The following is a 24,745-nucleotide window of genomic DNA, read 5'->3' as shown; positions in this document are numbered from 1 at the left end:
TATTTTGTAGCATCAAGAGACGGTCCGGTTTGTCTGGGCACTTGTCGATACAATTAATAGCATGTATATTGGAAAGCATCTTTATGATATTGTTATAGCCATGCCCTCTTTCTCCTCAGCTGAGGATTTTTGGACACAAAGACAATAAAGAGCTCAGAATCATTGTAACCTACGGCTCCTCAAAGGGCGGTCAATACCATCGACCGCAGTCTGGTTGGGCTGTAATTAGGACCTTGATGAATGGGGTCAGCATGTGCATGCGGAGTGTGTGTGTGTGTGTGTGTGTGAGTGTGTGTGTGGTTAATCTAGTAAAGGAGGTTCCCCTTCCTTAACAACGACAAATGCTGCCATATAACAAGTACCTGTCCTCCCATTTGGCCTTATTGACTAAGTGAGAAATATGACTCTCTAGATGCTGATGGTCAATTGAGTCAATGGAGATCCAGAAGATATTACAGGAGCAAAGATATGTGGAACTGATACACAAATATAAATAAGATAACATGTACCATGAGAGTTTGGTAACTCCAGTTGTGGTGTTATTCCATTTCTTCCTCAAACTCAAGCTTTACAAGTTCCTCTATTGAGTTGAGTTGTTCATGAAACCCATTCAAAAGATGGTGTGTAATTCAGTCTTCTTTTGTTAATTCCTGAAATGTTCGCTTATTGAGGGCCAAGTACAATCAGAATCAGTACAATAGTGACTGGACTAGTGACTGAATGCTTTCCATGGAAACCTTGACTGGATGGGAAAGAAGCCCTACTGTCCATAATAATAATAATAACTTTACATATAGCACTTTTCTAAAAACAATTTACAAAGTGCTTTACAGACCAGCATAAAATCAAACAAGAATGTACAGTGGTAATAAAATGACAGTAAATGAAAGCAATGACAACTATAAGAACAGTAAAAGAATGCTACACTGACTCTTTCTCTCTCTCTCTCTCTTTTCTCTCAATGTTCTCTGTGTATTACCTGAGGAAAAAAGAACTAAATACCAAAGGAAGAAGTGCTTCCCCCTTTCTAAATCACTTGACGTTATTGACTGTTTAAAAAAGAACTAGCCTAGAGATAGAAAAACACACGTATTAAAGATGAAACTGATGTCATATCAGATGTTATATTAAACTCAAATAACCACAAGATTCCCATGTATATTTATGGCTCTCTAATTTGCTTGTTTGGAAAATGTGACTGCATGACATAAAAATATACTTAGGTTGTTTTCTCAAAATACATTATTTATATGTTGGACTACAGTTGTTTGTCGTATAGCTTTAAAAGTCTAACACCCATGAGAATGGGACCTTGCATCAGAAAGAGTCCTTTTAACATCATTCATGGCCTGGGGACTAAATAACCCAATTATTCCAATAAAGGGTCTCAATAAAGCTCATATCATTTGTAAAATGTAAGATACATGCGAAGAGACTCCCACATGTTCTGTAGGCTTCCAAGTCCTCTCCTATGCACCTGTCTCCTGATATAGGTGTGCAAAGGACCTAGTTTCCTAAATTGTAACAGTGCAATGTGTACCATTTTTAAACATCAATATATGTTGTATACGATTTCTCAGAATTAAGACATTTCCCATAAACCCCATCGGTTCCTGTCACAAAGAGGATGTTGCTACCCCCCTCCCCCTCCCCGCTATGCCACGTGTTTGTTTTCTCTTCCTCTTCACTGAAGAGGATCAACATGTTGGAAGTGATTTTTCCATCGGCCTTTCACTCCTTCCACCGTCTGCCGTTGCAAGACACTCTGAAAGCTCCTGTTTTGTGCCGTAAAGCAATTGATGAAATTTTGACTCTGATGGTGTCGTTTATGGTAATTACACCAATGTTTCAAGATGAGTGTGGTAATGACTTATTGATGTTAAAATGCTACATGTAACACCTTTAAGGGTCAGTGGGCATATTCAGTAGAAAGCAGCATTTAATATGCTACACATCTCACTCCTCCCTCAACTACTGTGATGCAAATTTCATGTATGTAGGAAAAATGGGACAGAGACACTTGGATCGATGAGAACTTTGAAATTTGGAACCCACAAAACGTTTTCCTTGAAAGCAACAGCATATTTCAATCATTTACCTATCTTTACCATACTTTACCAAGATACTTTACCACACAGTCTCATGCATAACTTGCTTTCTATACTGCACCGGTGGGGAGTTCAGAACAATCCTTTAGCCTAGCCTGATTCTGCCAGGGTGTATTTAGCTACACAGCAACAGTTCAGCCTAGGAAACGATTTATTTACTTCCACCATGTTCAGCCATGCAGATAGACTGTTGCTTCGCCATGATGTAACAGGATCTCCAATGTTTAAGTGAGCTGAACAACCGCTCACGCTTACCATTTCTCCCCCTAGCATTGACTGAACTCATTTCAGTTCTTCTCTTCATTTCTATTCAAAGTGCATGATTAAAGTTGAAAAAACAATATTGCCAAAGCATAAAAACGACCGACAGTTTTATTTTAGACAATAAAAACGCCTTGTGTCTGTGCATGCGTTTGCACATGCACCCGTGTGTGAGTGTGTGTGTTTCCATGTCTCAACAGTGTTCATGACTTGCATGTAGCTTAGCTGGATTATCTGCCCATCTCTTGTGAAACGTACTTGTCAGACTGCATTAGAAAGCTATGTATGTGAGAAAGTCACCACCATTTAGACGCTTTAAATGCATTATAGGGCCAGTTAGGTTACTGGAGTCAAGCTGAGGTGTTTATATAAGCTCTATTAATTTGAAACAAGTCTGAATGAAGTGATGCATATGAGCTATGGGATTTGGAATGGTGATTGTGTAAAGTATATGTACAGTTGCATGCCCTGTATATTTAAAGATACTACGTTTAGCATTTTAACATAACGTAAAACATGACCTCATTCATTTTGAGACAGTATAATTACTGTAAATAAACAAGACCTTTGCTGAGAAAATTGACAGCCTCTACTGGCCTCTACTCTGCAGTGTGCCACTGGGTCGAATTTCACAAGAAATCTGCTGTACGGCACCAAGGTAGATTGCTTTATGGCACAAACCAGGAAGAGGGCGCTGTTCGTCCAGCCAATGGCAGATGGCGGAAGGAGTGACAGGCCGTTCAGTGAAGAAAAAGAGAAACCAAACGCAGCTCGAGCGACACCAGGGAGGGGGAGGGGGGACAAGCAGCATCTCATTTATTTAATGCAATTATACCACGGCATCACAATTAATTTGACAGTGATATATTGATGTTAGAAAATGCTACACAGAGCACCTTTAAGATGCCCTACTCAGACACACAGATAGGGAGTTACAGAGAGGGAGGAAGAGAGTGAGAGAGGGGAGTGTGAGAAAGAGAGAAAGGGGTGAAAAGACAGAAAGGATGAGAGAGAGTGAGGAAGAGAGGGAGTCAGACTGAGCCAGTGATTATTAGAGGCACAGCAAGAAAGCGGCTCATAGATAAAGCCTGGCTGTTCCTGAGGGAGGGAAGGTGCTAGCATTATAATTGGAGAAGATGGACTGTCCACACTCTCGCTCTGCATTATTGGGGCCCTTTAGAGCACCGGTCTAATTTCATTGGCTGAGCACAAGTGACCATAATCCTGACCGCAGACTTGATTTGAGTGCTCATAAGAGCGGTGACTGGCACTCTATAGTCTGAAAACTTAAGTGTGTGTGTGTGTGTGTGTGTGTGCGTGTGTGTGCATGTGTGTGTGTATGTGTGTGTGTATGTCTGATGGAGGAGGGATATTAGATTATCTATGGCCTGGAGAGGCAAAGGGTAGGTTGGCTGTTGTACCAATCAACCGTCTGTGTACGTGTCTTTCTGCGTGTTTCTGTGTGTGTGTGCCTTGTACCCTCCTGTGCTCCTGCCAAAGTTTGTGTGTGATGCCTTTACGTCATTATCGCTCGAGACCCAACGTATCGATGATGATGCAGAATCAGAGGTGGACTCTTCTGCCTTAGCAACAGGCATGATGAATCAACTCATCACACGCGCCAGATTGCCATTGTGTGTGTGTGTGTGTGTGTGTGTGGGTGTGTATGTGTGTGTGTGATGGCGCAGGTTGACATCTGTGATGAATCAACTCATTTCTTTAAATTCAATTCTCAGTGATTTTGGGCAGAAACAAGACACCCACAGGAGTAGCATCCTGTGTGTGCGTGTGTGTGTGTGTGTGTGTGTGTGAGACTCTCACATACTGTAGATTCAGACCCATTCATCTTTATCAGCATGAGGGAGGACAGAACACTTATCGATGGCTAAGTGGAAACACTGATTTTCTGGTGTTACAATTACATCCGACCTTTACCTATGTTTTCCAACTTAGTCCTGACAGAGTAACTACCAAATACACAATCACTAACGTCCTGTGTATTAATCACTAATTGGACGGAATGCACAAAGTAGTGATGAACAAAGACGCATCAGAGAGGCGTGGTGAATTCAGAGGCGCTTTGATAAGACATATGCAACTTGTTTTGTGCATCTTGTGAGCCGTGAGATGAATCACCTGCGAAATGTATTTTTGTTATGGAAGAAGAGCTGTAATTTCGTTTAATGAGTCCATAGTATTCACAGATGTTCAGACAAGTGGAGGCACATTAGTCATAACTTGCCATTTTCCTTTGAAAGCCCTTATTATTATAATTTGGAAGTTTTAATAATCAAAAAAGTACCCAAAAGTGCACCGTATAGGGGTTTTACCTTGCTCTCCTCACTCCATATTGCAGACTTTGTGACAGAGAGTGCTGTGTCAGCCGAACGTGTGCGAGAGGCTCGTGTCTCAGGTGGAAATAGTGTAAAACCAGGAACTAGAATTTCCCACGTAAGAAACCTTGCGGGTGCTGGTGTCTAATAAACACACCGCTCGCTCTCACACCCTCGCACGTTATTTTCAGAGGTGTTAATTGGGAGAAGAGGCTGGCGTGTGAGTTGATCTCGCTAAGCTGTAAAAGTTACAACAAATAACCAGAGCCAGTCACAAATCATTTGAAACGCTCAAGGCATGACACAAATCCCCGTTCCTGTAAAAGGCAGTATGCTGATTGATGATGAATCACGCCATTGCTGCATGCTGCAGATGTGATTAGACAGGTTTCCAAGCTGTTTTCTATGGGAGGTGTCAAAGCATGACCCATCAACGATTGGCAAAGTGCTGTCTGAGGTGCAGGGACTTGTGCCATTTGTTTAACATAATAAAATATACCTTCTGTTGAAAATACCCTCTGATCCTTAAAGGTGCATTTCGTAAGATTTTCAGTTTCATATAGCACAAAAAAAGACCTTAATATAGCTGCGGGGGTTTGGTAGGGTTGTTGATCAGTACCAATGACTCAACGATTACTTCACCAGCTGCTTCCTGGCTTTCAAATCTCACTGATGGCCCATACTCATTCTGGAAACAACTGTTAGCTGCTTTTTCTGACCATGGGGAAAATGTAATGTGTTGCTGCCAAAGCATTTGGTGCAAAATCTGTACGGTTGATGCCGATTTGCACTACGTGTTTGTCTAATCCAAAGAGGTTTGATGATCACAGCGCGTCCTACACACATCGTAGCCCCCCTCCCTCCGTTGAGAGTGGGGACTGAAGCTAATATATTGATATGCAAATTAGTGTATGATGTCATCTGGCGACTTCTGCTGACTTTTTGAGCAGCCAATAGCTTTCCTTGGAAAAGTGTTGGCAACACTGGCCAGAGAACTGTCAACGTTGTTGTAGGGAAATGCAATGGGATTCTTTCTTAGCTACATTAGTACTACATTAGCTGCTTTAGCCATCTTATCAGTGTTAACTTAGCGAGCTGAATTCCACTTAATCTGATCTAGATGGACGGTTAAATATTTATAAGTTTAGTCAGCTATACTATAAATTAGATGAGGTTGCAACATGGTAGCTAAAGTGAATTGTAGCTAACATTAGCTAAGTTAACACAGACAGAATGGCCAAAGCAGACATAGCTAACGTAGCTTGTTTTAACTACAATCTGTGAGGAAAATAAGTCAATTAGCTACTTAGTTGTGACAAGGTGTTGCAAACACAGTTGCCAACCAAATCCAGCGTGAATCAGCCTCTTCAGGAAACTGATCAGGCCAGCAACAACACTTGCTCCGGGTCCTCATCTTTTAATTTTTCCCTAGTCCTCTATTTGTTTTTTTGCCTGCTCTGATCTTCCTGATGGAAACCCAAACAACACCGTTACCCCCCGTTACACTTAAGTCAGTTAGCGGTCAAAAAGATCCTGGATGTGCCTGATGCATAGTTGTTTACACTAGGTGAATATCACATATAGAGGTATCACATCTAAAAGTCATGCTAATACAGACATTTCTTATTGTCCCTTTAACTTTCCCTTTAAGTTAAACTCTTTTAACTATTTTTGAAATGCTGATATATAGATTGTTAGGGTCATGGATGTCTTAATTCCTGATTTGCAGTGTGCTGATTGCTGTTCTTTAAACCACCTACGGACATTGGAAGCAATTTTGTTTCATTAAATACAATAGTACAGTAGAAAGTGAAAGGAAAGGCCTGGGGGAGTGAAAGAAGTGGCACTGGTCAAGTGCCAGAGTTAAGCTTGTCATATCCAGTGTATGTGTGAGGTTTTTTTCACACAACTTTGGGGGAGACTGATGTTGTCACTGTGTTACATCAGCACTCTAGTCCTAAATTTGCTCAGTTTAGTGAGACAAGCCAAGACTGAGCCTACATAAGTCTGAAGCTAGAGCCCAATACAAGCCAATATGTTACTCTGCCCCATATTGGGATTGAATACTCCCCCATCTGATGTTCATGTCTTTCTTTGTGATAATTTGCATGGGGATTACACAGAACCCCAGACCTCTGATTAGATCCTGCCCGAGCTGTATTTCACTCATCTTGCAAGAACTGGATTTATGGCAAATCAGGATTTAGCTCTGAATTACAGTTCATATGTAATGTGTTGTTTTGACAGTATAAGGAATAATACCAATATAACAATGTAATATATTGTTTTACAGGACAATGTGGACCTGGGAGAGCTGATGTTCTCATTGTGCTATCTCCCCACGGCTGGCAGACTCACCATCACCATGATCAAAGCCAGAAATCTCAAAGCCATGGACATCACTGGAGCTTCGGGTGGGTACTGACTGTGAATGCAATGAGAGATAGTGCTGTCAGATGTAGACATCAGTAGAAATCAATAGCACTGATTATGAAGTCCAAGTACATCCATATTTTTAGTCCTTGTAACATTTTGTCTCAGGGTTCTCCGTGTCAATAACGTTTGGCATCCTGGTTCAAGCTTTCCCCAAATCTTTACATGATAATCTTCTCCAGATCCATATGTGAAAGTGTCCCTGATGTGTGATGGCCGGAGGCTGAAGAAGCGGAAGACATCAACCAAGCGTAATACTCTGAACCCCGTGTACAATGAAGCCATAGTGTTTGATGTTCCACCTGAAAACATCGACCAGATCAGCCTGCTTATAGCTGTCATGGACTACGATAGGTTAGTTACCTACCTACCTACAGCATCTGTCTATCTATCTATCTATATATCTAAATCTACATTTACTGATACATTTGGACAACAAGCAGATTATTCAAGTAAAACTTAAAAGAGTAACTAAACCCCAAACCCAAATCTGTGGTGAAGCCTGACATCTGATGGTGAAAAGTAGGGTACTGAACTGTCCATCTGCTATTGGCTGGTCTTTGTGCCAGGTGATGTCACCACCTGTTGTACTCTATAGAAGGTGACATCACCTGGCACAAAGACCAGCCAATAGCAGATGGCCAGTTCAGTACCCAACTTTTCATCATTAGGTGTCAGGCTTTATCACAGATATGGGTCTGGGGTTTATCACTCTTTAAATTCAAATCTACAGCTCTCGTATGCTCAATTAGTGAAGAGGACTGCGATCTACTGACTAGCTAGATAACCATGTGTGTTTTTCCGTGCCATCCCACAGGGTAGGACATAATGAAGTGATCGGGGTGTGCAGGGTGGGCAATGAGGCCGAGAGTCTGGGTCGAGACCACTGGAGTGAGATGCTGACATACCCACGCAAACCCATCGCACACTGGCACCCACTCGTAGAGGTACGGGGCCCCTTTGTGTGTATGTTGGTGTGTGTGTACTGAACTGTTACTTGTCTTGTACTGAGTTAAAGTTTCTAAGTCATTTTTTTTTTACAAAAGAGAATATTGTTACATGATTTTCGGTGCAATTTTAAAAGGACAAGAGGACCGAGTTGAAACCAGATTCTTTTAACTAGAAAAAAAATGTTACTGCCATTGTTACTGAATTTGAAACTTGTTGACTCTGGCGACCCCTTGAGCCCCTTAGTGGTAGTATTTTACAACAGCTGTCGCAAAAAGACTCGCCCTTTGCTGGCAAGTATTTTACTTACAACTAAACTAACGATTGAGCTAGCAAAGCAGTTTCTGGCACATCAGGTTTGGAATTTATTAAGTTTGCCCAATGCTGATGAAACGGCGCTCACTCACCACATATTCAGTAATGCACACTTGTCCAGTGTTTGTATCACAGTGTGTGTTAGTAACTGCTGCCAACTTCTGATGCAATGCTATGGAGAGCCTATCAAATTTGTTCTCTCTAATGGATGTGATTTAAAATGTAGCAAAGTGCAAAACATACTAACAACAACAATACTAAAAATAGAATTACTTATTTGAAAAATATTCAAAGTACAATTACAAAAAGCTACTCAATGACAAGAGCAGTTTTAATGAAGTACATCCATCCTGGTGTGTGTGTTTGGGTGTACAATGTAATATGTACAAGAGCTTGTACATACATATAATACATACATATTGTGAGGTGAAACTGAAGAAGTTTTCACATTCCAGGTCCATGTTGTGTATTTAATTTTGAGGTAGAGTAAAAAAAAAAAAAAAAAAAAAAAAAGTAGATGAAACAATTACATAACAATATTGCATAATCCTCATGTATACTAGACTTGTTTTTCTGTGATTGGCACAACAAAGACACCTAGCCTACACAGAGACAGACGGAGAGAGAAAGAAGTGGCTCCATTCACAGAGCTGTTTCTATTTTTGAATTCCCAGCCCACACTCATTAAAAGACAAACATAGCATGCTGAAACAGATGCTGGACTGATTCATGTAAATTCATGTCGAGTTGTCAACACTAAATCTATTGATATGCAGCTCATGGGGTCAGAAGATAAAACGCTTCAAAAACGGAAGTTAAAACATGTTGTCCGGGTAAATGTAATGCCTTGCATTGACGATGACACGCATTAGCATCTGGTAGCTCATGTTTATTTTGTTTTTTTCATAATTTAAAGATTCAGTCCGTGTCTGGTTATACTGTTAAATATATACTGTATAATTTGTCTCTTACATACCTGTAGTACTTGGACCTGCAGAGAATATTGACTCCTGAGTCAGCTGTTGGTTGGAATGGCGAGCTCTGTTGCTAGGTCTCTTGATGCTAATAGTGAGTACAAATGGGATTGGTCAAAATGGTATGGCGACCAACCGACATATTTATATTCACCACCCGGAAAGCAGCAGCACCGAACCATTTCCACTCAGTGGATAGTCTTCTACAAACTCTACCTGGCTCCATGTACAACTGTTTACAATCTCACCTGACGTCCATAAACGCACTATCACCCCACAGCAGTCTGTGCTGCGGCTGAGAAAAATAGTTCTTTACTGATTAGTGAAAGTAATGGCGGAATTGTGTCATGTTTACTCTCAACTCCCCTGTGGAGCCTAAAAAACCCCATTTGGACTCATTGTTAGCAGCAAGAGGCAACAGAGCTTGCCGTTTCAACCGACAGCAAGTGCTATAGGTATGTAAGAGACAAATTATATATAGGTCCAAAATTGCCAAACTTATCCTTTAAGTTATACTGTGGCATTGCTGAGAGAAGCGTTAGCATTGTTAGCATTCCTTATTGAAAGTAATGGGCAGCAGTTAGCCGCAAGCTAGCTTAAGCGCTAACAGCTGTCTCAGTGCTGACTCCAGACGTCTGCAGATGTCAGGAGAGGTCTGCTGATTGGTAATTATAATCTCAGGACCGCAGGAACTTTATCCCGTCTCTAACAAACATGTCAGTGACTCTGAAATTAGCCTACCTGTATTTTGAGTTCACTCTGACATCCTAGGGTAATTTTAATCCCGTCAGGATCAACATCTGGTGCTGTTGTGTAACACGTTCCCACCGGCGTGTTCCTGGATTAAATAACAGTTATTGCTTCAAATTATTTCACCGTCCAGATGATGGACTGAAATTACCGATGTGCATGGGCAAAATCAAATTGTTGATCTCCCCAGGTAATACTAAAGCTGGCCAGAGGGAGCTAATGCAACCAAGATTTTTTTTTTTTGCCACAGTACATACATTGAAATTTTAACTCACACATTGACAAATGCCTGGTTTTTAAAGAAATTGACAAAAAATTCAAAAGCAGACCAGCCCACTGCCCACCCATGACATGATTTTTTTTTTTTAACAGTGTGTCGACTAAGCCAATTTTCCTCTGTCTCAAATGTATAGCTTCAAATGAAGAAAGCACATCATAATCCATTTTCAGCAAATAATTCAAAAGGAATGTGTAGCCTACTCACTGCACTCAAATAATGTTAAAAACTGAATTAAACTATTGTTTCACTGCAGTTAGATCATTTAGTATTAATAGTATTAGTATTATTTCATATTTGAGAGGATTCCTCATAGAGATATTTTGACAAATTAAAACTGTCCAGCCTCTTTTTGTGACCTTCCTTAGGCCTAACCCTAACCTCCCTTAATGTTGTCTTATTTTTTCTTTTTTTGCAGTTTGAGTCTGTTCAACAATAATAAAAGCCATAGTACTGGTGGTGCTAGTACTAATAGCAGTAGTAATAGTTGTATTAAAATATGTCTTTTTGCAGTAATTGTAATAGCAATGCAGTATGCCATCAGCTTCAAAGTGGATTTAGTTGTGTTTTTGGAGGAGGGCGTGTCAGTAGCAGTGTGTGTATGTGAAGGAGCGGATCAGTAGCTCTGTGTGAGTGTGTGTGTGTGTGTGTGTGTGTGCGTGCTACTGCCAGTCTGACACCCAGAGAAAAGGAGAGAGCGGGCAGGTGAAACCACACAGACCGTTAGCGGTCGCTTCACACCGCCGAGTCAACTCGACACGTTTATAAAATCATTTCATCCCGACGCGTCCAACCGGCCCACAGACTCACCAGCCCACCAGGACGCTTCCTGGTTCTTCCAATTAGCCGCTCCGTGTATTATCCCTATGTTGCTTCAAGCTGTTGACGCAAACGAGGCGCTGTCACACTGTGTTTACCGGACGACTTGCTGTACTGGTGGCAGGTCAGTGACCTCGCTGTGTGCCGTCAGTGGTGAAGGTAAAGGAGCTCTCTGGCTGTCTCTAGGGCTATTAGTATAGTATGAGGACACACACACACACACACACATATACATAGACACACACACACCCTCCCCCTTTCTGTCAGACACTCTCCAGTAGCAGTGTCTTATCTAAGGCCATTAGCAAGCTGCTAGTCATCACCAGCAGCACTGGTCTACAGCAGCGGGCCTTGGGATCCAGGCTAATGGCTTATTTGTGTTACTTCAAAAGATCCACACATGGCTCCTGAGGGGACTCGGCTCACTGGATACAATCAACACACACACTCACTCACTCACACACACACACGCACACACGCACACACACACACACACACACACACACACACACAGACGCACACAGAATCCATTGTGCATACAGTCATATACAATATGCACATATATAAAAACAGAAATAGAATAACATGTACACGCATTATTGCATACACACACACTCATACAACACTCTCTCTCTCTCTCTCTCTCTCTCTCTCTCTCACTCTCTCTCTCTCTCTGTCACTCACACACACACACACACACATACACACACACACACACACACACACACATATTCTTCTTCACTCTAGGCTTTTAAAGCATTTCTGAAGTGTTGGAGTGAGCGTCACTGACCCTCTGACCACAGACTGAGAGCATCAATAATTCACTTGAATTATTGAGGCTTGATCTCTTCAGCCAGGGCTGTAAACACACACACACACGCGCGCACACACACACACGCACACATTTACACGCACACAACAACAAAATGCTCTTGAATTCCCTGGAGGCATTTCAAGCCAGTTTTGATGCTATTGAGCGGAAAGCAAAGGAAATGAAGAAAGCAGAAAACCCGGTTGCCTCCGTCTCGCCACATGAATGGGCGGTTGAAGAACAGAGACGCACACTGGTCTGAAACATACCGCTACCCCTGCTGGACTTAACACTTAAAATCAATGGAGTTTCATCAGCGTAGTTAATTGAATGGAGACTGGTTTAGACCCGGGGTTCTTAAAACTCCATGCCAGATTTGTCAATCTGTTATGGGTGTTTACATGTAACACCTACTGATGGAAAACAATCTCTTAGCAACTGACAGACTCCCTGACTGCACTATAACTCACAACACAGCTCCATTAAGCTCTGATGTTCACAAGCAATGCAAAATTATTCATCTGACCTAAACTTGGTATTTTGATAGACCAAACAATGCTTCAATCCTCAAATTAAACTATTTCAGCCTAGTACCGAAATGAGTCACTGGCTGCATTTACATGCACAGAGTAACCCGGCTACTGTCCAGACTCCAGTGCAGGTCTTACTCAGGTTAAGCTGTTTACATGAACCTTTGACACCCCGAGATTGAGTCTCCCTGCTGCCGTGAATAATGCAGCTAACAGAATATTCCCGTCTGCAGATAAAACAGATAAAAGTGTGAAAAGGTTCGGCTGCTAGTTCTCCCCTCCTGAGTTGTACTGAGCAATAGTAGGAAAGAAAGAATTCAGAAAGAAATGATGATACCTATAATGATAGTAATGCTTGCCGTCATATTTTGTTGACATCAGAATGTACCCATAATGCAGTGCAGGTCTGAGTTTGTGCAGACAGCAAAAGACAAAAGTGAATGCAGTAAGATGTTTCCATGCCACAGTAACCTGTTTACTGTAATATAGGAGTAAGCCAGGCATCTTAACCAGGTTTCTCATAACCCAATAATCAGAGTATGATCTTAACCAGATTATTCTAACCCAGTTATGATGTTTACATTACATTTCACCAGGTTAAGGTCAGAATTCATAAATGTACAGCCATTTTTCCTTTTGTCCTGGGACTCAGTTTCATAAACATTTTTATTGCTGCTGTCATGTATGGCCTAAAAAAAAGTTAAGAAACTAGTGTTGAGTCTATAGGTGCGTTAAGTAATCTAAGACCTTTACTGACCTGTATTAGTGACCAGTAGGAATTACAACAACATTGATACATCTCTCCTCCCCCCCACCCCTCCTTTCCCCTACGGTGGACTGCAGTCTACTGTAAATGAGTAAGCCGGCTAATTAGAGCAGAGCTCGAAGAGAAGCTTCTAGTGAAAAGTTATTATATCACCATGCTAAAAACTGGAATAATAATACTGCTTTGTCATCTGCTTTTTTGGCTTGAGAACAAGGCTTCTTAGCTTTCGTAGCTGAAACGTTCTGTGATGCCGGTCGCTCGCTCGTAGCACCCTCCTCCTCCATGTTTGAACAGTTGAAACTTCCATGAGCGAGTTTTTGTTCCAAAACAGAGTACGGGCCAGAAAGTGAGTTCTTTTTTAAGCCAGAAATCTCAGCAGCTGGCAGGTATTTCACAAAGCAGAATTATAGGGTAGAGTTTGCACACCTGACAAATTCAGTCATGGGTGCTGGGAGAAAAAGCAACATGTAATATATATAAGGCTCCCGAACACCATCTACTTGCAAATCACAATTTAATGTCACATTAAATTGTGATTTGCAAGTAGATGGTGTGCGGGAGCCTTATATATATTACAAAGCAGAATTAGAAAGTTAGCCAGATAGCTGTGAAAAAGGTCATGCAGAATACATTACAAAACAAAAACAACATTTCAGAAGATATTTCACAATTGGCTAACTTGGTGAAATACCCCCATGGCCGAATAATCATTGTGTCACTGATATTGATGAACAACACTATCAACCCTGCAGATACGTTATGGTCCTTTTGTGCTATGGGGCAGTAAATATATGACTTATTGCCCCTTTAAGTTGAGTCCGAGTCCTCTGGTGATCTTATTAGCATCAGGTCTGTTGAACATGGCTGCCATCACAGTCGCTCTGACAGTGATCTATTTAGAGCAAAGCCTTGACGGCTGAGCTGACACCTGGACTGCGTGTGTAATTGCTCTGACAGACTCGCCCACCTTTAGCAGCAGTAAGCCACTCATGCATATTCAGCCCCGGATTTAAACGCATTTGTAGGTCTGAGCCGGGTTAAATCGGAGTTCAAATGACTACTCGCATGAGTCACTTTACATTTTCTCACCGTTATCTGTGACTCACTGAATCCCATCCCCCGCTTCTCCCTCTCACTCTCTCTCTCTCTCTCTGTCCCTGTCTCTTGTCTTTCTGCTGTGGTCCAGTGGGTCGGACAGGGAACCACGGGGAGTGGAAGCCAAGGAGGATCCACCAACTCTCTGAAGACGCCGCCCTCACCGTGATCACACACACACACGCACGCACGCGCACACACACACACACACACACACACACACACACACACACACCAACACCGAGCCTCAGGGTGGGTCGCGCAACTCTCTATCTCTCCGACAACAACAGACGGCGGACCTGCGGATAATCCTACTGAAATGACAAAAGGTCTGATTAACACTACTGTAGTAACAGCAGCTACTTATAAGCCATTACTCAAATGGATGTTTCATTAGATTGAAGTAGGCTTTAGTACGGTAAGACCACTGCAAAGACTAATGTCCACTCCCCGCTCCTCTTGTGTCTTCACAACCAAAAACCACTTAACTACATTCCAGGTGAACTAACACAGTGTACATGAATTCATCCACATTTCAACAGTATTAACATGTTTGAAACAGATGAGATTAACTAACAGGTTCAGCCGATTTGCAGTCTGTGGACCAAAATGTTCATTTTTATGTGAATGTGTGTGTTGGATTTGTGCGAGCGATGCCACCATAGATATTAGACAGAGAGGCGAGGGTTCAGAATTAGAAGGGACAGAATGGACATTCCCATTCAAATCAACAATGGTACTTTCAAACCTTTTGAGTCTCATGCATTGGCTACACATCGTCAAAATGCTGTGACAGCCAGATTAGATAAATACAAAGAAGGCTATACCATAATCCCTGGCGACAGGCCCTTTCTATATGTTTTATTTCTATGGCCGAGGCTCTCGCTGAACACTTCCCAAGGATGTAGAGTGAAAAGCGGCCGAGAGAGACAGAAAGTGTTTTATTTACTGCATGTCAAATCGTCATACTTTGTAACAACAGGGCAGGGTCAAAATAAAGGAAACGGCAGCATAATGACTGAAATGGTTTGGTGTGTTTTTCTGGCAACAGGGTCGATCCGCTGATTTCCTAGAGGGCGACATCAACGCTAATCTCTTATCAATGACAGCTAATGGCTTTGGGATTGCTTCCATGCTAGAAAACACACTCCAAACTGTGGTGGAACTTTTCCTTTCATTCGGACCATGCCCTGTAATTGTTTTAAAGGGGGGAAGGAGTTTGTGTTTTGAATTTCCAAGTTAATACCAGTATTGTTTATGTCTTTGTATTGGACCGTGTTACAAATAACTGCTAATTTGTTCTGTATTTTTAGGTACAATGCATGCATCATTTTTTTTTTTTTTTTTTTTTTTTGTGCGATATCGTCCATTTTTAAATCTTTCCTTTGTTGTGAGATACTAATCATATCGTAAACACAAAATGTATTATGGAACTAAGGCAGACTGTGTAAATTGTCCATTCAGATGTTATTAATAAATATTTCTATATATAGCATGGATTGGTTTATGGGGAGTGTGAGATGGAGAGGAGAGAGAGAGAGAGAGAGAGAGAGAGATATGGATTGAATGAATCAGACAGGCCGATATAAACACCAACATCTCTCCCCTCAAGGCTTTCTTCACCTCACACCTGTGCTGTGTGAACTCTCCCGACAGGCTTCTGTGATTGAAAGACTTATGAAGAGGCGTTGACAACGGCGAAGGAACACACACACACACACACACATACCTGCACACCTCCAGTGACACTGACGCTGAGACGGGGCCTCGTGTTGGTTGAGATGCTGAGAAGCAAAATGTGTGTTTGCATGTGTCTATGTCTGTGTGTGTGTGTGTGTATGTGTGTGTGTGTGTGTGTGTCCCTGATCTTTCCCAATCAGCCAGGAGGACATCACTGATTAACAGACAGGAGGAAAAACACACAAACAACACAACAATCTCCCAGAGTTTCTCATCATCAGTGTCTCAACTTTCTGGATCCTCAACTCCAAACTTTCCTGCAATGTGGAAACTCAACTGGTCAAATAATGATTTATTACCTTTCCCCCCCTCAGGCTGTTTTGTTCGATTAATTACTGCAGGAACCGAAAAGCATTTGTGACAAGCTTTATGAACATGTTTTCACTTTCTAATTCAAAGGGATTTTTGAGAAGCCTGTTCTATCGATCGGCCCCTGCACCGTCCAAATGTTTTCACACCACGCTCTCTGTTTCCGAGGAACCGGCTCCAGTCTGCCGTCGGCATTTGTCAGCATTGCTGGTGCATCTGCAGGGTACGAAACCATTACTCTCAAAATAGCACTCAAGCCGAGCCGTATACTTCCATAACTGTAATGATAAGTAGTACAGTGATTATTCGAAACGCCGTGTATGCAATTTTGAGAGTATTGTTCTCAGGCTGAAAGAGAGATGAAACTGAGGAAAATCAGCATTTGTTTGACTGCAGCCAGGGAAAATAACAATTTCATTACAGGGAGAAATGTGTGTGGAAGCCGGTCACTATAGAGACAGACTGAACCAATCACACACAGACTCAATGATTCAGAAGCAAGTCCTTATCATATACAATATTCACACAGAGTCGAGATGGGAAAAGTTAAAAAGAGACGAGGCGCTTACATGTTTTATCTCATGTCAGTTATTATTCTCACATAAGAAAATAAAGGCCCTCCTCCAGAAAGCCATGCTTCAACATTAAACAACATTCAACATTAAACACATGGCGTTTAATGTTGAATGGCGTAGAATTTATTATAAATGGCCGAAGCATGAGACAAATGCGGCCCAGGCAGACTTCTAAGTGGAAAAACATACACATGTACAGCAAATATGACTGTTCCGGAAAAGCATAGATCTAGATAAGATAGAACTAGATAACGCACATAACGAATCCATAAAAGCGTCCATGCTGGCAATATGTGAGGTGCAATATCGAGCTGCTGTCAAATTATGATCCGCATGCACACTTGGGGAAAGTGAAGACAAACTCATTATTTCAGCTCTGACACTGACATCTTTATAAACACAACATATTCTGTTCAGCTATTTGCATCGCTGCTCCACTTATCTCCCACAAAGAGCAAGGTGTTCTTCTGTATGTGCACTATGGCAAAGAAAGGAATGAATAGAATATCAATGAGTGCTTTCTTTAATTTATTGTGCTTGATAAGAAAGGAAGAAAGGCAGCAACTCAAATGGCTCTACGTTGCACGGCATATCTCCGATTACAGAGGACAAGGCTGTGACCATGGTGCAAACAGAGAGGAACAGTGAAGAGTGATGAAAGAAGACATTTGTGCCTCACACACTCAAGCCTGTGGATGTGCTGCTGTAACTGATGCTCATACGTATCGGCGATTTTCGGTGGTGTGAATCATCTTTACCATCTTTTCAGAACGATGCTGCTGTCTCATCTGTGGAAACCCAATGTCCCTCTGTTATTCTGGCCCTATAGAGCAGTGGGTCCCAACGTGGACCACCAGGGGTCCTTGAGGGGGTTCCAGGGGGTCCCCAGCAAACTGATGACTTGTTAAACTTCAGCATTATTTCATTTACAAGAAGTTAACACAATTAGAGAATGTAGAAGAATGACTGTTTTGATCATAGTTTCACTGTTATCTCTCCACCTACAATACAGATAGTCATGGAATTCTCGACAAAATCGTATCTAGCAATAAAAATATTCTCAGATTTGGGTCTGAGAGACAAAATCTCATCAAATGGGGGTCTGTGTCCCTAATGTGGACTAAGTTAGGGGTCCTTGATATGAAAAAGGTTGAGAATCATTGCTATAGAGCACCAGTGAAGCGAAATCAGGAGCAAATATTCTGAAGAAACATATTACGCAATGCAACGAGATTTCAAGTGCTGCAGCACATGGAGGACGGCAACATGAGATCGCTCGGCTCAGCATCAAGGCCGGCGAGTGCGAGCGATGCTGGGGATCGCATCCCGTCTGAAGCGTTCCGACGCGGCGGTGCATGACACTTCAATTTCGGGAACAAACCAAACGCACCGGGGGGAAAACGGAAAAGTGCTTTTATGATGAGGCCGCCGCAGACGTACCAACTGGAGAGAGCGCTGACACGGCGTTTTATCTTTTTATGTCGGCCCTGACGACATTATCAGTCATTTAGATTCCCAGTTCCGCCGAAGCCGCGGTGCAGAGATCAGTGAGGAATCTGTGGCTGTTTAAAAATTAAGGCGCATTAGTGAAGACAAAGTGCGTCTTGCGTGTAATTCACTCATCGAGAGGTACTGAAACGATCTAAGATATCAGCTGGAAAATAAAGTGAGACCCCTTCAGGCTGCATATGGTGCAAACTTCCCCACCTAATTTCTCCCTCTTGAGCTTTTGAAAGCAATTTGCGAAAAAAAACAAAACGCTGCTGCAAGCACTTTCGGAGAGGTGTATATTGCTCCGTGGATATTTTGCACAGTTCTTGTGATGGCTGCTCTGGGCGCTTATAGTGAGCCGAAACTCATAAAAAGCATCTAAGAATCCACAGTGTCCCAAGATAGGTGGAGCAGCCTTTGCCAAGGGTTATGTTTTGTCAGTTTGAGTTTTGTTCTTCTCTACACTGCTGCAAGGTGTATTACGATGATAAAGGAATCACTGGAGAGATATGAGTTTTGTGCCGCAATATACCAGTTCAGCGCCACTTTAACACATTGCAGTAGATAGAAGAAAGACACACACACTACCAGTCAACAGTCTGGACACACCTGATTAAATGCACTATGTTTTTCATTCTCTTAAAGCCATTTTGATCTAAAGGCTTCTGCTTAAATGCTTGAAATGTGTTTCTTAGACAAATGTAAATAGTGAAGTTGATCCTATGTATGAATTTCTTTCCAAAGCCTTTGCCTTTCCATCAAGGCAAAGGGCGGCTACTTTAAAGAATCTAAAATATAAGATAGTTTTGATTTGTTTAACACTTTTTTGGTCGCTGCATAATTTGTATTTTTTCATAGTTTTGATGGCTTTACTGTTATTCTAAAATGTGGGAAATTGTAAAAATAAAGAAAAGTGTGTGTGTCCAGACTTTTGACTGGTAGTATACATACATACAATAGCTTCCTCCATACAAGTAATTACCACAGCACATGTATGGTGCATGTGTAACTCAGTGGAATAATGCATGGATGAGTCAGAAAAACACAAATAGAATAGAAAAAGATTGTTTGCACACGATTTAAGTCCTCCCCCCCCCCCCACACTAAACAAAGAAACAACATTTCGCCTCACACACTGTATATTTCATTATATTATTTGCATTATATCGTGTGCGGACGATGCTTTTCTCTTCTACAGACTTCTGTCTGTGCACGGCATGTGGGAGACTTGAAAGAGGTAAAAAGTTCAGGTCAGGAGCCATCTAGGTCAGCGTATAGCAAGGGGGGCGGAGGAGGCTGGATCAAAGGAGGGAATACATTAGAGGACACGGACATCAGCTGCGGCTCATCTGTGCTCCATGTGAGGAGTGTGTGTGTGTGTGTGTGTGTGGTGCTCATGTGGGAGTGTGTTTGCGTGTGTGTAGCATGTGCAGCATCGTGTGGGCAAAGTTGCTCCTGAAGTTTGTGAGATGTCCCAGACTGAAGGATCACATGGGGAAAATAACTGCGGATGGAAATTTCAAGCACACAGTAGAGGCAATAATTATCAGTCTCTCACCACACAGGCTGCACACCAGGGTTTCCCCTAGAATTTTTTCTCGAATTGGTTTGGCAGCACAACGCTCTCCTCATCCTCTATGCTGTAAAACCATACAGCTTCTTATATACAGTAAGGGAGCTTTTCCAAATAAAATATGTATACTATTTATTAAATACTATTTTTTAAATACAGTGGTGGAAAAAGTACTCAAATCCTTTACTTAAGTAAAAGTAGCAATACGATAATGGAAAAATACTTCAGTAAAAGTAAAAGTCCTGCATTCACATAAGCATAAGCAAAAGTACAGAAGTTTTAGCAGTAAAATGTACTGAAGTATCAAAAGTAAAAGTACTCATTCTGAAGAATGGTCCCTTTCAGAGTGTTAAATTATTGAAGCATTAACCTGTAGAAGTATTTTAATGTTGTCGGTCTAACAGCTCCATATACTGTTGGGGAGTTTAAACTCTAACAATGCATCATTATTTTTGCATGTGAAACCTTATTCTGCAAAGTAACTAGTAAGTTATAGCTGTCAGATAAATCTAGTGAAGTGCAATATTTTCCTCTGAAATGTAGTGGAGCAAAAGTCTAAAGTCTAAAGTCTCACAAAATGGAAATACTCAAGTAAAGCAGCAGTACCTCAAAATTGTACTTAAGTACAGTACTTGAGTAAATGTACTTTTGCATTCCACCTCTATAATAAATGCATGTAAATATTTTCTACACATTTTCATAGACCTTATTGCTCCTTTAGTTGGAGCACGTGAAGACGATGTGGAACGACCATGCAATGCAATAAAAGAGCATAATGAGATGTGTACCTCACCAGTAGCATTGACCAGTGCAAAGACTCTTACTAATTATAAATGAGAATAAGAGAAGTAATGACATGCCAGGAGCACAGCGGGAGAAAGAGTTAACAGGATAGAGAATCCAGAGAGTGTTGATGGTATGGTCGCCAGCCAACACTGAACTGACTGGAGAACAGTGGGAAAAGCTTGCTGCACGCTACTGAAACTGTCAATGGTCACAGTGCATTCCCAACAGTTGCAATACATACTCTCAATGGGGAAGCACACAGTCAAATTAGCTAATTTAATTCAAGTCGGCACAATCAAGAGAGAAACAAGAGAGAAACAGGACGGACAAACCTCTTTATTGGTCACATGCAACCATCTACAACACATGCACACGGCGGCTGGCACACACACACACACATGCATTTTAATGGTGCCGTGAAATTTGTTCTCCGCATTTTCCCATCTTGGCCCGTCCTTCCTCTGCGGGGCAGGCCAGGAGCGGTGGGCAGCTTTTTATACAGCGCCCGGGGACCGACTTCTTAATGTTCATCGCTGGTCAGGCAACGATCTTCTTGCATGTTTTTAGTAGGGGTTCTTATCGATGTTATATGGAGGAAACCCCAAGTGAGCACGGGGAGAACATGCACACTCCACACAGAAAGGCCCTTTTCACGAGATAATAGCCTATCCACCTCTTTGAATTTCTTTGTGTTGCCAAATGAACTAATTTGAACATTACTCTGGCATTATTGCGTGCGCTTCCCCCATTGGGAAACCCTGCTGCACTTGTACAGTCGCCACTGGACTATTATGGTGTCATTACATGCCACCAAAACTCAAGAGCAAGAGCCCAGACACGCAGGGAAAGAAGCCTCACCACGCATTTGGAGAGCGAGAGAGAGAGTGCACAGACAGCGCCCACACGAGAAGAAGAACCTCTAGCTGTGGGAACAAAAACAGACTTGCATCACCTGAAGGAGCAAAGTTCACTGTAAAAAGCACAGGATGACACATTTTGAGAGCTTAAAAAATTCCCTACAAAGACGAACGCTGCCTGTGCCACTCTCAGAGTCGTTTTGCGTTCTCTTTTCGGGCGCTGAGAAGACTCCCTACGTTCGATTATCTGCCCTGGGCCTTGAACTTTATGGAGAGTTTCTTTCTTTGTCTGTGCGCTCTTTTCAGCTCTCTGCACGTGCAGGCATGCCGTTTTCCTCGTGTTTTCATGCTCGTTCGTGAGAGTTTTGCCACCGCAACAGCGCCGTAGACTGTCCTCTTAAGGCAGACGATCTCGTATCTAACGTATACGCTAGAAATCTACCTCTATTCATAGCGTGTATGCGTGTGTTTGATTGCGAGAGAGAAAACACAGTAGGAGTATTTGAATGCCGTCATCATAAACGCTGTCAGTTACAATTAGGCGTGTTGTTAATTCCGCTTATGCAGACGTGTAGGTGGGCAGCTATGGGCTAATTTGAATACACTCCCACACACTGTTGCTTTGCGCTGTATATCTCCCCATGCCCGTTTTATCAAATCACTAAGGAGACCACAAACTCTCTAATTCATGCAGTTGCACATTTTACTGTATAGGGCAGAAGCAAAACGTGTGATGCGGCAACAAGCTCAAGCATGTCCGCCCTTTTTATGGCCTTTGCCTCAAAGACACTATTGGACGCAAGTGAAAAGGGACCAAGAGTAATTATTGCTTTTCAATGGATGGGTTTTCTGGTCGCTCGTCTCAAGCGTGCGCATGTGTGCATGACCCTTCCTTCGTCCCAACTGCGCCTCCCAGGGTATTGCTCTAGGTCAGAACGCGTTCATGGTCAACTCGTTTTAAACAAGGGTTAAAACAAACCTCAAGGCCTCAAGCAGCAGTAAAAGCAGAAGGGTAATTAGTTTTCCGCGTGATGCCGCCAAGGAGCGACGGAAGGAGTGGGGGGAGGAAGGAATTTAGAGGGTAGAAACTAATGAGCAAACAAACAAAGCAGTGAATGAATTAACAAAAAGCAAAGGACAGGAGGGATGAGGGAGCGGCTGCAGGTCTCCACTCATCCTTTCATCCATTCATCCATCCATTAATTCATTCATCCATTCATTCATTCATTCATTCATTCATTCATTCATTCAATTCATTCATTCATCCATTCATTCATCCATCCATTAATTTGTTTGTTCTGTTTGGGAGCTCATTACCAGAGGAGAGGGGAAGCACTGCCCCACTTTCACCATCTCATCTAAATGGAGAGACTATTCCCTCTGTGTGTGTGTGTGTGTGTGTGTGAGTGAGTGTGCGTGAGTGTGTGTGTGTGTGTGATCTTAGGCAGAACAAGGAGAAAGTCAGGAAAAATGGGGGGGTGGGGGTATTGAGATCATCCCACCAGCAAGAAGCACTTAGTTGAAAGAGTGGCAAACGAGGTCACTTAGTCTGCAACCACACCAATGCCAGGGGGATTCCAACAAGCATCAACTGAGATACACACCCAATACGCACTCTCACACACACACACACACAGATAATTGCTCTGGCTGTATTGCAGCATGCTAATGGTACCGCTACGTAGCTGTAACCTTCTCTTCCTGTCATTAAGCGGTGAGTTACCGACTTGTTTGTGATCCAGAGGGGGAAAAAAATGCATAAACATGAGCGAGACGTACTAAAATAACAAATGTTGTGTTGTTACTGAACATACACAGAACGCATGCAAGATGACAGACGATGTTCGTCAAGATAATGTGAGCAACACGGCGGTAGCATCACGTGGGGAAATAAATGAGGTAATGCAGCACTGAGAACAAATATTACTTATGAAAAAGCTTAAAGCTGCTCTATAATAAGAATTCTAATTTTGCTGTATTTATATATATGATCAAAGATGTTTCATGAAGACATTGGTAATATGCTGAGGGGGAAAGTCGGACATCTGGGACTTCGGAGTCGGCTGCTAAGCAGCGTTGCTTTGTCAGAAACAAACATGCATATCCTGCAGCTTAACAACCTAATTTAATGAACTTCATTTACACAAATGTTAGTTACCATGATTATTCTGACTACCTACAAATGTGTAATAAAGGTGCATGTGTATAGAAATGTTTTCTTACTGGTGACTGATACAAAACTTCATTTGTCCACCATGTTTAGAAGGTTAAAGGTTATTGGTTATTGAGTCATAACTCAGAAACTTGGGTAGCAAAATTTTCTCAGACTTTCAGACTTTGAATGGCGTTCATGTAAAATTCCCAAGTGGGAAAAGTCTTGACTTGGTCTTGATTGGCTCCTTTCACTAAACTATTGCTAAAATTCTTCCAATCAGGCAAGTTTGCAGCATTTGAACTGATCATAATAACTAATATGGCACCTTTGGCACCAAACTTTATATCGCCTACACTGAATGTACAAAATATGAGGGTCGTTTTCCTCATATTGAGTTGCAGCCCCTTTGGCACAATCCACATCTCAACCGTCTCAAAGCTTCAAAATCCTTCTCTAACTCTGCTTCTCTTTACCTACATCTGCTGCTTTGTGATTGGTAGAGATTTAATAAGGGAATCAATAAGGGATGATGGCTTTTACCTGGATTCACCTCATCAGTGTGCTTCATGAAGACAGTAAGTGCCTTAATATCTTGTACATTTGTTGTACATTAAAAAGTAATGCAAAGACAGTGGCAAGTCCTTTGAATTTTTTACTCTTTAAGCCTGACTGATTATTAAATCCCCCCTATCTTCTAAAACACACCCTTGAGTGTGACCATGGACAAGACACTATTGAGTTATCTACAGTATCTAGTCGAATGTTTCCTCTACTATTGAATAGGCATGTTGGACCGCCCCCACCAGAAAGAATTCAATGTCTATTTCTTTCTATTGGCT

The 24,745-nt window shown here is 41.9% G+C and overlaps 1 protein-coding gene across 2 annotated transcripts in view; it reads left to right on the top strand.

The window, feature by feature from the left end:
- syt9b (synaptotagmin IXb) overlaps positions 1 to 14,767 on the top strand; it is a 38,615-nt gene extending 23,848 nt beyond the window's left edge. Inside the window, exons 5-8 of one of the 2 annotated variants that reach the window (XM_071914866.2) lie at positions 6,996 to 7,116; positions 7,318 to 7,489; positions 7,953 to 8,082; positions 14,512 to 14,767. In XM_071914866.2, coding sequence (XP_071770967.1) covers positions 6,996 to 7,116; positions 7,318 to 7,489; positions 7,953 to 8,082; positions 14,512 to 14,589 — 501 coding nt within the window. In that variant the 3' untranslated portion in view covers positions 14,590 to 14,767. Of the gene's footprint in view, positions 1 to 6,995; positions 7,117 to 7,317; positions 7,490 to 7,952; positions 8,098 to 14,511 lie in introns of both variants that reach the window. The other variant, XM_071914865.2, reaches the window with a different exon arrangement.
- The last annotated feature ends 9,978 nt before the right edge of the window (positions 14,768 to 24,745 follow it).

Source organism: Centroberyx gerrardi, chromosome 4 (assembly GCF_048128805.1).
Source record: "Centroberyx gerrardi isolate f3 chromosome 4, fCenGer3.hap1.cur.20231027, whole genome shotgun sequence".
NCBI classification, from domain to species: Eukaryota; Metazoa; Chordata; class Actinopteri; order Beryciformes; family Berycidae; genus Centroberyx; species Centroberyx gerrardi.
This window is presented reverse-complemented; position numbering and strand designations above follow the sequence as displayed.